The sequence below is a fragment of the Podarcis muralis genome, chromosome 13 (assembly GCF_964188315.1).
Source record: "Podarcis muralis chromosome 13, rPodMur119.hap1.1, whole genome shotgun sequence".
Lineage (NCBI taxonomy): Eukaryota > Metazoa > Chordata > Lepidosauria > Squamata > Lacertidae > Podarcis > Podarcis muralis.
This window is the reverse complement of record NC_135667.1, coordinates 203,774-216,486: the sequence shown is the minus strand read 5'-3', so window position 1 is coordinate 216,486 and position 12,713 is coordinate 203,774. Positions and strand designations below refer to the sequence as shown.

At 46.1% G+C, this 12,713-nt stretch overlaps 1 protein-coding gene across 4 annotated transcripts in view; it reads right to left on the bottom strand.

Annotated features, from left to right (window-relative positions):
* Positions 1–12,713, bottom strand: part of LOC114582713 (uncharacterized) — a 120,194-nt gene that overhangs the window by 72,682 nt on the left and 34,799 nt on the right. The window contains exons 1-3 of one of the 4 annotated variants that reach the window (XM_077917865.1): positions 2,971–3,102; positions 307–737; positions 85–166 (exon numbers count right to left, since the gene is read on the bottom strand). The exons of 2 other annotated variants lie outside the window; for them this stretch is intronic. In XM_077917865.1, the coding sequence (XP_077773991.1) occupies positions 85–166; positions 307–737; positions 2,971–3,001 (544 nt within the window). In that variant the 5' untranslated portion in view covers positions 3,002–3,102. Of the gene's footprint in view, positions 1–84; positions 167–306; positions 738–2,970; positions 3,103–12,713 lie in introns of those variants that run through there. One more of the 4 variants, XM_077917871.1, reaches the window with a different exon arrangement.

The following is a 12,713-nucleotide window of genomic DNA, read 5'->3' as shown; positions in this document are numbered from 1 at the left end:
TCCCCCCCCAAATTGAAAGAACTCACAGATTACTTTCAAAAGCAACAGAAAGACCAAATGGAGAAGAAACTCCTTCCTCCTTACCTAGTGAACTCTCTCTGGTGTCCATCCGAGTCCTCTCTGCCTCAGAGTAATTGGAGCCCATTTCTGCAACCAGATCCTTTTCCTGAAAGAACAACAAAAATGGTAGAGGCAAAATGCCTTGGATACTTCCTAAAAAAGGATGATCAATTCGTACAGTATTTTAGGATCTTCTCCCTCCTGTTAAGAGTTCCCTGGGAGAATTAAGAGGAAAGTTTCTCTCACCTGCTTCTCCACCTGCTTCCTCTCCTCTGCCTGACTCAGGAGGAAACCTTCGGCCAGGGCCACTGCCTGGGAACTGGTCTCTGCTCCGCATTCCCTCACCCAGCTCTCCATCTCCAGTGGAAGGACAGCCAGGAACTGCTCCAAGATCACCAGGTCCAGCATCTCCGCTTTTGTGTGCCTTTCTGGCTTCAGCCACTGATGGTCAAAGTGGTAGAACCAGCTGCAAACCTCTTGGGGTCCTTTCACCTCCTGGTTGCAGAGATGTCTGAACTGCCGGCTCTGCCCATCTGAGCGAAGAGTGTCCACCTCATGCAAGAGCTTCTGTACAGAGTTTCCCCAGAATCCCCCACTGCTTCCAGTTTCCATGGCATGGCCTCTTCCTGCTTCAGGGCCAGTTGAGTCTTGCTCATTCATCTGTGCTCTCAGGATTCCTGCAAGAGATCGGAAGGAATCTTTTTTCTGCCATTTTCTGTAGGTTCGAATTAAAGGTGCTAGCAAATCCTACAAAGCAAACACACTTTATCGCTATAAAATTGACACATTGTAAGGAGAAGAGAAATGTTCTCTGAGCAAGTGTGGATGAGTCTTGCTAGGAACCAGGGCTGGACTGTACCACAGCCCAGGCTGTCAGCACCACAATCTCCAGGTCCCAGAATGACAACATAGCCCTTGCCTACAGGCTCCAGAGTCCTTCAGCAGATCAGGAGCAAGGGGTCTACTCATGAGTATGCATTCCTTGAAACTCCGCTGATGATGATGACTTTGGCTAGTTTGTGGTCTGGAAGGCCATAATGTATGAGATTATATGGAAATAGCAGAGCTTTCTGGCTCCATGTTCCTGATATTACTTCCCCCGTCTTGCTGTGTTGTACTTAGTGTGAACCCCCAGTGGAATTACGCTTGCATTATTTTCTGACCTTGCTTTCAGTCAGGATGGGATCCAGATTGCCTGTGCTTGACCTGGTTGTGGAGTTTTGTTTTGTTTTTGGACTCTGCTGCAAAGGCAACTCTGCTCGCACGGGTGGGAGGCTGAGAGGCCCCAAAATGCCCACAGAAGCAGGCAGAGGGCCTTCTTGGTAGTGGCACCCTGCCTGGGGAACTTCCTTCCCAGCAGATGTCAAGGAGATAAAGAACTACACAACTTTTAGAAGATATCTGAAGGCAGCCCTGTATCGGGAAGTTTTCAATGACTGCTGTTTTATTGTGTTTATAATATTGTGTTGGGAGGCACCCAGAGTGGTTGGGGCAACTCAGTCAGATGGGTGCGGTACAAATATTATGACCACCACAACAGCATTGTTTTAATAATATACTTGATTGTTTTATAATATACTGAGTACATATGTGCATATATCCTGGGTTTCTGATGAAAACATCTTTTTCCTTATTTAAGCATAATTTAATTATGTAATTTAAAACAAAGAAACTTTTATTTGTGGCATCTGATGTCTGGTAGACTATTTCTATATACGGAGGAGGGTCCATACCACACATTTGTGATCTCTTGTTTCAATATTTCACCAGTTTTTCTTTTTTTTTTATTCATTTCATTTAGAAATATTTCAATTGTTATTATTATTTATTATATCTGTATACCGCCCTCCGTCTTAGGGCGGTTCACAACACACAGTTACAATATAAAAGGAACAAAATACAGATTAAAAATAATTTTAAAAACTAATGTATACAAACTGGGGGGGGAAATACACTCCCCAACAAAAGCCACAAATAGAAAAGAAATCTAAGATTCCAAATTAACACCCAACATTCAAAAACAATTGAAAACAATTGAAAACAAACCCACCCCCAAATAAAACATTACCCTCCCAAGTTAAAACATTCATCACCGCTATAACAACAACTTGAATTTCTATACCTATATTCATTATGTAAAGCAACCTATGAGTGGACTACAACCACGTGTATTCACAAGCAACGCATTCAGGGACCCAACAGTTCAGCCAGACGCCTGGATCAGGAGTAGGAGTAGTAGCAGCAGTAATAATAATATTTTCCCACCAGAGAAAAACACACACTTTCTACATTCAGCTACCTTCCAAAATTCTGTTCCTGGGTCAGAAACTCGGCTATGATTTTTTTCATCAGGTCAGTGCCTAGAATCCATCCAGTTAATCCATTTCGGGAAGCGCCCCCCCCCCCCAATAAACCAGCACTGCTGATGCCAAAGTCCAGGCCAAGAAACGCAGCTGCGCTTGATTTTGGGAACAGGTAGAGGAAAGAAAGTCGGCTCCGGGGGGGGGGGGGGGTTGCCTGGATGGATCAGCTGAACATGGCGCCCTCCCGTGGGGGGGGGGGGCTCAGCTCCCCGGCTCTGGACCCGAGGGGATCCTTGCAATGCCGTCTCTGTGGAGATGCCCTGGAAGACGGGCTGGAAACGGGCCCACAACGCAGCGGCCAGATTATGGGCTGGGATCCCTCTCTTGAGTCATGGCATAGTTATACTCCCCCTTTATTTCTCCAGTGAGCTCAAGGGGGCATCCATGGGTCTGTAGCTGCACACCTCCTGGGAACGAGCCCGCGCCCTGGCTTTGCAGAGATGGAGGGGGAGGACCCTGGGCTCCCTGATTTGGGGTTCGGTGGGGGTGGGCAGGGAACCCCTCTTCTCCCCAATGAAGAGAGAGGAGGAAGAGAGATGAGACTCACCAGCGCGCAGAAGGCACCGCCGAGGCAGCATTTGCAAAGGAGACGACAGCCCCCTCCCCCTCTTGCAGGAAGGGAGGGGGAAGGGAGGACCTGCCCCCCCCCCGACACTTTTATTTTCCTGTCCTCTCTAGGAATACAGCTCAACTCTTTTTAACCCTTGGCAACCCGTGTGCACCCAGCTCACACTTCTCTCCAGAGCAGGAGCCCAGCAGGAGGCACGTGCGTTGCGCACAGTCAGATAAGTTTTCTTGGGGGGGGGGGCTCTTGGCTGACGTGTTAAACTGCTTCCTCCCTTGTTTTACGGAAATGAAAGAGGGGCACATCTTAGATATCAGTTTTCCGCCTCCCTTCCAAACCCCTGGACGATGAGCCCACCTTTGTCCATAGTCGCAGAAGCACTACATTACACCTTGGCCATAAACCCGTACGTTCAATCGATCAAATATACGCTCAATATATAATATTGAAATTATGTTACTGCTTTATGAATGAACCCTGTGTTATATGAATGAACTGCATATTTGTGAATTACCGAAGATCAATCAAGGAGGAGCTCTAAAATCTGAAAGCTAGCCAATCGGGTATTATCAAACAGTCACCCCTAGGGTGGAAAGTAGGTCAGCAGCAGGGAACGCGGCAAAACCTTCAGCTCAACAGCTCAGCCTTTGCACGGTCTTCTGTGTAGATAAAGGAGAAATGTGGTAAATGGTATCTCTTCTGTTTTCGATTGCCAAAACCTCTTACATTGTTGCTAGAAAGTGTCAAATTGTATCTCTTTGTATTTAACAGTGCTTTGAAAAAGCATATAAAATTCATGCCTTAACCAATTCTCCCCATTTCAATTACATTTTGCTCCAAAAGGGCAGGCGGATTTTGACATCACCTTCCTCCATAATCCGCTAAGCGAGAGGTCACATACACAACTCAATAATGCTTCTGGAAATGTATTCTGGGTAGGGGGGAAAGGTCTTATAAGAGTGTGTAACCTATGTTCCGGGGTTCTTATTCCTTGTGGGGACCTGTTGAGCAACAATCAAGGCCGTGGTCTACTGATCACTGTTTTGCTCCATTCCTTGGCTGGAACTTCCTTCTTTTGCTGACAGCAGAGACCTGCGGGGGACTTGCACCCCGACAAGCTGGGCTGCTGAGTATCCTCGCACCCCGTTTGGAAACAGAAACAGGAGGAGCAGCTTGCAGGGGAAAAGACCAGTGACTCATACCCGCCAACATTTATCCGATGAAAATAGGGGCACCCTAAGGGAAAGCGGGATATTCCAGAATCAAATCAGAAACCACGATGGCTTCTCTAAATCAGGGACGTCCCTGGAAAAGAGGGGCACTTGGAGGGTCTGGTGATTTCCTTGCAAGCTTTGTGCAAACAAATCCCAATAAGTACTCTATACGCAATCCTCAACCTCCTCGGTTGAAGGCAGTGATGCTTCTGAATACGAGTTTATGGAAGCTGCGGGAGAAGAGAGGACTCTTGCGCTTGGGTCCTCCTAGTGTTATTCCCCACAGGCATTTGGTCAGTCCCTGTGAGAAGACGATGCTGGACTAGACGGGCAATGGGCCAAATCCAGCAGCCAGGCTCTGGCATGAGCAGAAGAGAAGAGAATGAAAGCAAAGAGCCACATATATGAAACAATTAATGCGTGAAATAGCTAAAGTGGAAGGAGATAGGAGAAAAGCAATGAACTCTATGGGCGAAGCGTAATCTTCTGGGAACTGCAAGGAGATTCACTCTGGGGAGAGATCATTGTAGCAGCTCCACTCTGGCCAAGGAGGGTCTGCAGAACTCATGGCCCTATCCGGGGCAGACCCTTGACCTCTGTCCTACAGGAGGGACCTGTTGCCACACAGAGAAGTCCAACCTCCAGACTTCTGGGTCCTAAGGGAATTAGGACAGACTTGACCTTCCACCTGCCACCCAATGTCCCCACAGACAGCCCACCCAGAGCATCCACAAATTCACCTGGTGAGCCTCCCTCAGGTGGGCAGGTAGAAAGAAGGCAGATCCCCTAGCAGGACAGGTATTGGACTTCCTGCCCTTCCTGAAGGATGCCCTGGATCAAAGGTTCCCCTGCAACACCCTCCACACACACGTGGCAGCCTTGGGCTCAGGTGAGCAGGAGTCCCTCTGGGTTCCCACTGCCTGGTCCAACGCTTCTTGCAAGAAGGTAGTGCAGCTACAACCTGCCATTGAAATGCTAAACATTAGTGATCCAGAGTAGATTCCAATGTATAGGTAGCAGAGTAAAAACTTAAATGTTGCAAAATTCCAAAAAAATTGACCAGAGGCAATTAATATTTCATTCAACAGAGCTTTACTGCTACTGAAGGCAAATGAGCATAATGGTCACAAATCCGATACATTCAGAAATCCAGTTACAGCACACTTAACTTAAACTTCAATAAAACAAGAAGACTATACTTTAACACAATATACAGAGCACCACACCAGAAGGGAGAGAAAGAGAAAGAGAAACTCAAGCTCCTTCTGGCCTTCTTTTTTTAGTCAGCATGACCTTGACAGAAAGAGATAAGAGAAATGGTTTAAATCAGCTGTACTCAGCTTCTCAGAAGGTATAACTCAAACATCATGAACCTTCTAGAAGCTTCCAGAACCCTCTAAAATTAAGTAGAAAAGGAAAGAAAAGGAGAGATCTCTACACATCAGATCAATACTTTATGCACTAAAAAATGCAAGCTGACACACCCACCCACAGGGCACAGGATTCCACCCCCCATACAGTATTGAAGGCACTCACAAGTACCCCCTGGAGGGGAAAGTCTGGCTGGATCGCTGTCAGTGGTGTCTGGAATTGGCATGTGTGCGCATGTGGGTCCTTCTGCACCCGCATAGATGTGAGTGTACCCTCAGAGTCCCTTCCAACACTATGATTCTACAATTCAACTATTCTCCCTGCTGTGAGTTCTTGGATGGAAAGTGAGCTTGCCCATCTGAAGCACTTTCCACATTCCAAGCACTGTTATGGTTCTCCCCTGTATGGATTCTTTGATGGGAAGTTAGATGGTCCTTTCTACTGAAGCTCTTTCCACAATCTAAGCACTGATAGGATTTTTGCCCTGTATGAATTCTTTCATGGAAAATGAGATGGTCCTTTCTAATGAAGCTCTTTCCACATTCCAAGCATTGATATGGTTTCTCCGTTGTATGAATTTTTTGATGGCAAGTGAGATGGTCCTTTCTACTGAAGCTCTTTCCACATTCCATGCACTGATATGGTTTCTGTCCTGTATGAATTCTTTGATGGAAAGTGAGATGAACGCTTTTTCTGAAGCTCTTTCCACATTCAAGACATTTATAGGGTTTCTCCCCTGTATGAATTCTTTGATGGGAAGTGAGATGGTTGCTGTGACTGAAGCTCTTTCCACATTCCAAGCACTGATACAATTTCTCCCCTGTATGGATTCTTTGATGGGAAGTGAGATTGTCCTTTCGACTGAAGCTCTTTCCACATTCCAAGCACTGATATGGTTTCTCCGCTGCATGGATTCTTTGATGGGAAGTGAGTTGGGAGCTCTGACTGAAGCTCTTTCCACATTCCAAACATTGATATGGTTTCTCCCCTGTATGAATTCTTTGATGGGAAGCGAGATGGGAGCTATGACTGAAGTTCTTTCCGCATTCCAAACATTGATATGGTTTCTCCCCTGTATGAATTCTTTCATGGGCAGTGAGACTTGCCTTCCAACTGAAGTTCCTTCCACACTCTTTACATTGAAATGGTTTCTCCAGTGTATGAATTCTCTGATGAGCAGTGAGACTTTCCTTCTGGGTGAAGCTCTTTCCACATTTCAAGCACTGATAGGGTTTCTCCCCTGTATGAGTTATTTGATGGTTGGCGAGTGTGGAACTCCGACCGAATCTCTTTCCACATTTTAAGCACTGATATGGCTTCTGCCCTGTATGAATTCTTTGATGTAAATTGAGAGAGGCGCTGTGACTAAAGCTATTTCCACATTCCAAACACTGATAGGGTTTCTCCCCTGTATGTACTCTTAGATGGGAAATGAGAATTTTCTTGTGGGTAAAGCTCTTTCTACAATCCAAACACTGAAATGGTTTCTCCCCCATATGAATTCTTTGATGGGAAGTGAGATTTGACTTCCATCTGAAGCTCTTTCCACACTCTTGACAGTGAAATGGTTTCTCCAGTGTATGAATTCTCTGATGGGCAGTGAGACTTTCCTTCCGGGTGAAACTCTTTCCACATTCCAAACACTGATATGGTTTCATCCCAATAAGATTTGTTTGATAGGAAGTGGAAAGGGAGATGGAGCTCTCTCCACACTCCAAATATTCATGTGGTTTCTCTACTGTGTGGATTTTGTCATGTTCTCCCTTGTTCTTCATTGCCAATTCAACCTCACCTGCAATGGGGAGAGAAATGGATTAGAACCTCAGAAATAATTGGAGCCCCAAATGATTGGACAATGAAAATTAACTCTTGTGATAGTGGAAGAACGGAAGAGGGTCAGGCATGAGGTCTTACTACAGGGTTCACTGCCTGTGTTGACTGGTATTCATGGACGTATTTGTGGGAACCTGAGATATGCAAAGCCTGGCTCTTTTCTTGAATGGATTTTGTTTGGCCGAATCATGGAATTTTCTGCATCTCTATTGTCAGTCACCTGTTTGTTGCTCCATTTCCAAGGTCCATAGTCTCTTTGGTCAACCAAAAACAGACAGAAGCAAAAACAAAAACCACAAATCCTGACAGAATCTACTTTCACTTCCCTAAGATCTCTGAAAACTACATTTTTGAAGGCCTGGGCAATTTAGAGCAGCCTGATCATGGTTTTTTTTAAAAAGCATAACTGGAGGAGGAATTTTTCAAAGACAAAACAATCCATACCCCTCCATTTCAGGTTCCTTGTGCCCTGTTAGAATCCCAGGTGCTGTAGGTGGTTCTGTTGAGCTCCATCCACATCTGGCAGGTTTATCATATATATATACTGTATTTTTTGCTCTATAAGACTCACCTTTTCCCTCCTAAAAAGTAAGGGGAAATGTGTGTGCATCTTATGGAGCGAATGCAGGCTGCGCAGCTATCACAGAAGCCAGAACAGCAAGAGGGATTGATGCTTTCACTGTGCAGCGATCCCTCTTGCTGTTCTGGCTTCTGAGATTAAGATATTTTTTTCCCCTTCTTCTTGTTTTTGAGCGGCTTTCTGCCAGGAGAGGCAAGATGGCGGCAGGCCAGGCAGTCAGCTCCAGAGCTCCACAAATTTTAACTGAGTTTTAATTGATTTTATCTCGTTTTAACTCGTTTTAGACCAAGTATTTTACTTTTCTTATTCATAACTGTTTCTTTTAACCTGGAGCTTGAGAGCAGAAGAATGTTGAGCTGTGAGTAGAGAATGTGCCGGATGAGTCAGTGCCTTGCAGATAAGGAACAATAGACGACACCATCAACCTTGAAAGCCTGTGACTCCCACAGCAAAGGAGCTCAGCAAATTGGTCTTAGTTACCTGCCTACCTTGGAAGCGGTTCCACGGAGGGCCCTGCTGCGACCCCGACGGAGCTGGTGAGCCGAGGTGAGATTTTTACCAACTTGACCTTTATAAGATAAATAATGGTGACGACCAGGAGTGGCTGTAGAACATCAGGCTTTTATCGGAGTGATTTAAGACCCCTTCCTAAAAGAACTACCCGAAAGGGAGCACACACAAAAAGCACCCAGCCCTTTAAGAATAGGGGTAAAGTCAAGCCGAGTGAGAATCAGCAGGAAACTGAAACTTCTCCCTCCTGCACTGAAGGGCCGGCTGTGCAGAGAGAGGATTGTGTAGAAGAATGCCACAACAAAGGGCCAATAAAGCCCAAAGTAAATCCAAACATAATTGGTACAGTCACCGAAGTATTCCCAAAACAGAGACTTAAATCCCAAGCTTCCCCTGAACCATCCCAAGTCCGAGAAGTGGAAGAACTAATGTTAAAACAAATTGCAGAGATGTCTTCGGGAAACCCTAAAACATCAAGAGACTCCTGCTGCCAACTTGAGACAAACGAGGATGAGGATTTATCAGTTATCAAATGGCTTGTGCTCTTAACTGAAGATATTGAAAATATAAAATCTCATCTAGCCACTTGTACAGAAATCCTCACTATAATGATGGACACTTGCAAAACTCTCTGTAGGGAACCCAGTGGGGTGACTGCAGAATTGGAAAGTAATAACAACTTCCTTCCTACCACCTGCAAAAACAGACCACCAAGGAAGGCCAAGGGATCTTGTAGGGCTACTGCCTTGAAAAGGAGGCCCATAAGGGTAAAAAAGAGCGGAAATGTTAAAAATTTTAAGGCAGTACGTTACAAAAAAATGGATTTTAAAAAGCTCTTTAATCTTCTCAAGAGTATCCCAATAACCGAGACCAGAGGGAACACTGAGAAACTTCTAACCAGGAAATCTCCCAAGCAAGAACGTTCTATAAACCCTTGCCCTGATGCTGCGATGGATTGCTTGGAACCCTTAACACCTACCCCAACGCCTAACTCCAAGCAAGACATTTTGATCCAAGATCCATGGTCTTACATTCTATCTGCAGATGAAACCAATCCCTCTAAGAAGAGAAATCTGACAAATCTAACAAATAAAAACTGGAATCTGGTGCTGTACCGAAACAAACTCGTTTTATCAAATTATCCTAAGCCCCCAGGACTCCTCTCACAAGAAGAGCGTAAAGTCCATCTATTTAACCTTTTAAAGATCTATATGCCGGGTATCCTTAATAACCCTACTGATTTGGCCCAAGTGGAATATCTATACTTCAACGGATTCCTTGCCAGAGCGGTGGTCTCATTCTATGAGGGGAGACTGGCAAAACTAGTGTACAAATGTAGAGAACATCTGGAGACGAGTGGTATAAGAATCTCAAGGTCCTTTAAAAATGAAGCACCTCCAATTCCACTTATCCCCCATACTGTAAATTTGCCAAAAACTCAACATGAGATTGACCAACACGTACTAATTGATATAAACTCTGCGGAGGACATCTCCAAACATCCTACTGGTCTGGTTGCCAAGGACTCTCAAAGGTTGGACTCCCTTGGGCCCAGGTATGCGGAGAATCAGGGAATTGACCTTGATAGCTTTGATAATAACTTACTCCACTCTTATAGCGTCCTCCCGCAAGAAGCTCAGAAAGAAATACTTCATAAAATTGATACCTGTCAGAGCTGGCTCCAGGTCCCAGCTCACAGAGGACCAACGCTAGCCGGTAGTAATGTACAAAAGTCTTTATTGAAGTACAGATTCCATTTTCAAGCTGCAGCGCCCCAGCTCTACGTCTTAGAGGCTAGACCGGCGAAGCTCCATCTGAGTCTCCACCCCCTGTACACCAGCTTAAGACTCTAACCTTACTCCACCTCTTCCGTCTCTCCTTTCTCCTCTGGGTCCTTCTGCCCCCCGGGGTCTCCTCGTTTCTGGACTCTTCTGACGCTGACGCTGACCCCCCTGACTCCTCCCCCTCCTTTCGGCGGGCTTTGGGACCTGGCTCCCTATCCGGGCTGCCAACTGCGCCGCCCTCCTGTACATTTGAACTTGGCGCGCGCGCCCAGCCTTCCACCTTCCTCTTGACCGTTTCCTCGCTCTCCGATGGAGGCGTGGCCAATCCTGACTCCTCTCCTCCCGCTGGCGGTGAGCCTCCTGGTCCCGATACCTGGGACTCCTCCCCCCTACTGCGCTCTGGTGGGGAAGCTGGTCCTGATTTCCAACTGCTGCTCTCTGAGTCCCCTCTGGCCCCTTCTTCCTGGGGTGTCCCCCTAGGCACCCCCCTTGCTCTGACCATGGGAGCCCCTTTCTGTGAATCTTCCGATTCGCTGGAAAGACTCAGAGACCTCGGACCTCTGTCATCGCTAACATTTCCTTCGGATTCCTCCCCCTCGCTCTCTATTTCCTCCCTTTCCTGTGCCTCTGCTCCTGAGCCCCTGACAATACCCTTTACTTCTGCCTGACAAAAGTGACGGAGGAACAGCTGAGATTACCTAAACAAAATATGCTTGATAGAGACTGTAGTTCAGATTCTGCCCCACGCTTATACCACCAAGAACTGGACCTGTGGGTTGGGAAGGCACACACCCCTACCAGCCAACTGGTTGTTGCGGAGATAAATCCACTCTCCCATATTCTGGAGGCGGAAACCCCAGCACCAGACCCATCTAGCATGCACCCCATCTCTGAGGCAAATATGGCTACAACATCTGCCTGGGACAAAATGAGGGAGCTTAACGAATCTGAATTAGGCTCTCCATGTAAAGTGCCCCATATGGGCACACTTACTTGTAACTTTATTAACCCACTCTCTTCTAACGTGTGCAAGTTGAATAAATCCATAGATACCATCGAACCGGTAGCAGAACCAGCTGAACCAGACCAACAAATGAGAGACGACTCTATTTTAATTTTAGCCCCGAAGAGTGATCTGGTTGAAGACCCGACAGGTCGTATTAACAAAACTATCCAAACAGTTAATGATCACCCAACTAGTGGCACGATACCTGCTGACTTAATTTCGCTCTCTCTAAGTAATACCCCCCTAACTCTACCATCTGGCTCTGAAAAGTCGACTATGTTAGGCCTAACAGCTGCCTTTAGAGAGACGAGTGGCACGACTTTACAGCCAAACCACCCCAATAAATCTAAACAGTTGGGATGTATAGCACGATTGCCACCTTCTCAAAGGAAAATTACTGATTTTTTTGAAGCTGAAACTCCCCCAAATTTAGAATCCCATTCCCACATGATCTGACTACCTAACGACCAACCCAGCCACTCCGAGTGTTTTTTTAGATGTAAAGGGGTCACTGGACACCGTGGACCCAACAAATCTACACCATGGAGTGACAGAGAATTAAAGCTGCTGTCCTGGAACATTGCAGGATGGCGCGCTAAGAAAAACAATCAACAACTTGCAATGTTTCTTAAGTGATTCGATATCATCCTCCTGCAGGAGACCTGGCACAGCGACCCCATTCTGTTCAATGGGTATTCTTGTCACTCCCTATTTGCTACTCCATCTGTGAGGGGAGGTAGGCCTAGTGGAGGTTTAGCTAGCCTTATCTCCACAGAGCTTGAACATTCCTTAAAAGCCCTCCCAAACTGCAATTCACTAGCCACGGCAGTCCTACTCAAATTTAAAAGAGATGCACTGGTAGTGGTCAATGTCTATCTGCCCCCCTGTCAAAAAAAAATCTATAGTGAAAGCTAACTGGGCAGGGTTAGAGGCATTTCTAGAGTCCATAGAATCTTCCCACCCTTCTACACTGATTATAATCGGGGGGGGGGGGGGATTTCAACGCCCGTATGGGAATTGATGATAACAATCTTTACAGCCAATATAATCAGATTCGGGACCCTGAAAGTCCAACCGAAGCAGGCGTTTCACGACTTTCTAAAGATAATAAATGCAACTTCTCGGGGCTATGTCTAGCCCAGGTCGCAAAAAGAAGGGAGCTGATGCTAATAAACGGTAGTAAGGAAGAGGATCGCCCAGGGGAGTATACCCATTTTTCAAAGATGGGAGGAAGTGTGATATCAAGATTCTGACATCAAGATTCGCCTATAACTCTGTGTCAAAGTTTCAAGTGGGACATAACACCGAAAGTGACCACCTCCCACTAATTTTAGCGCTCAATGGCCCATCGTTTAACAAACCCACGGCTAACCTATACTACACCCCCATTGTTAATCTGGGATCACTGGCCCCCAGAAGAATTAAAT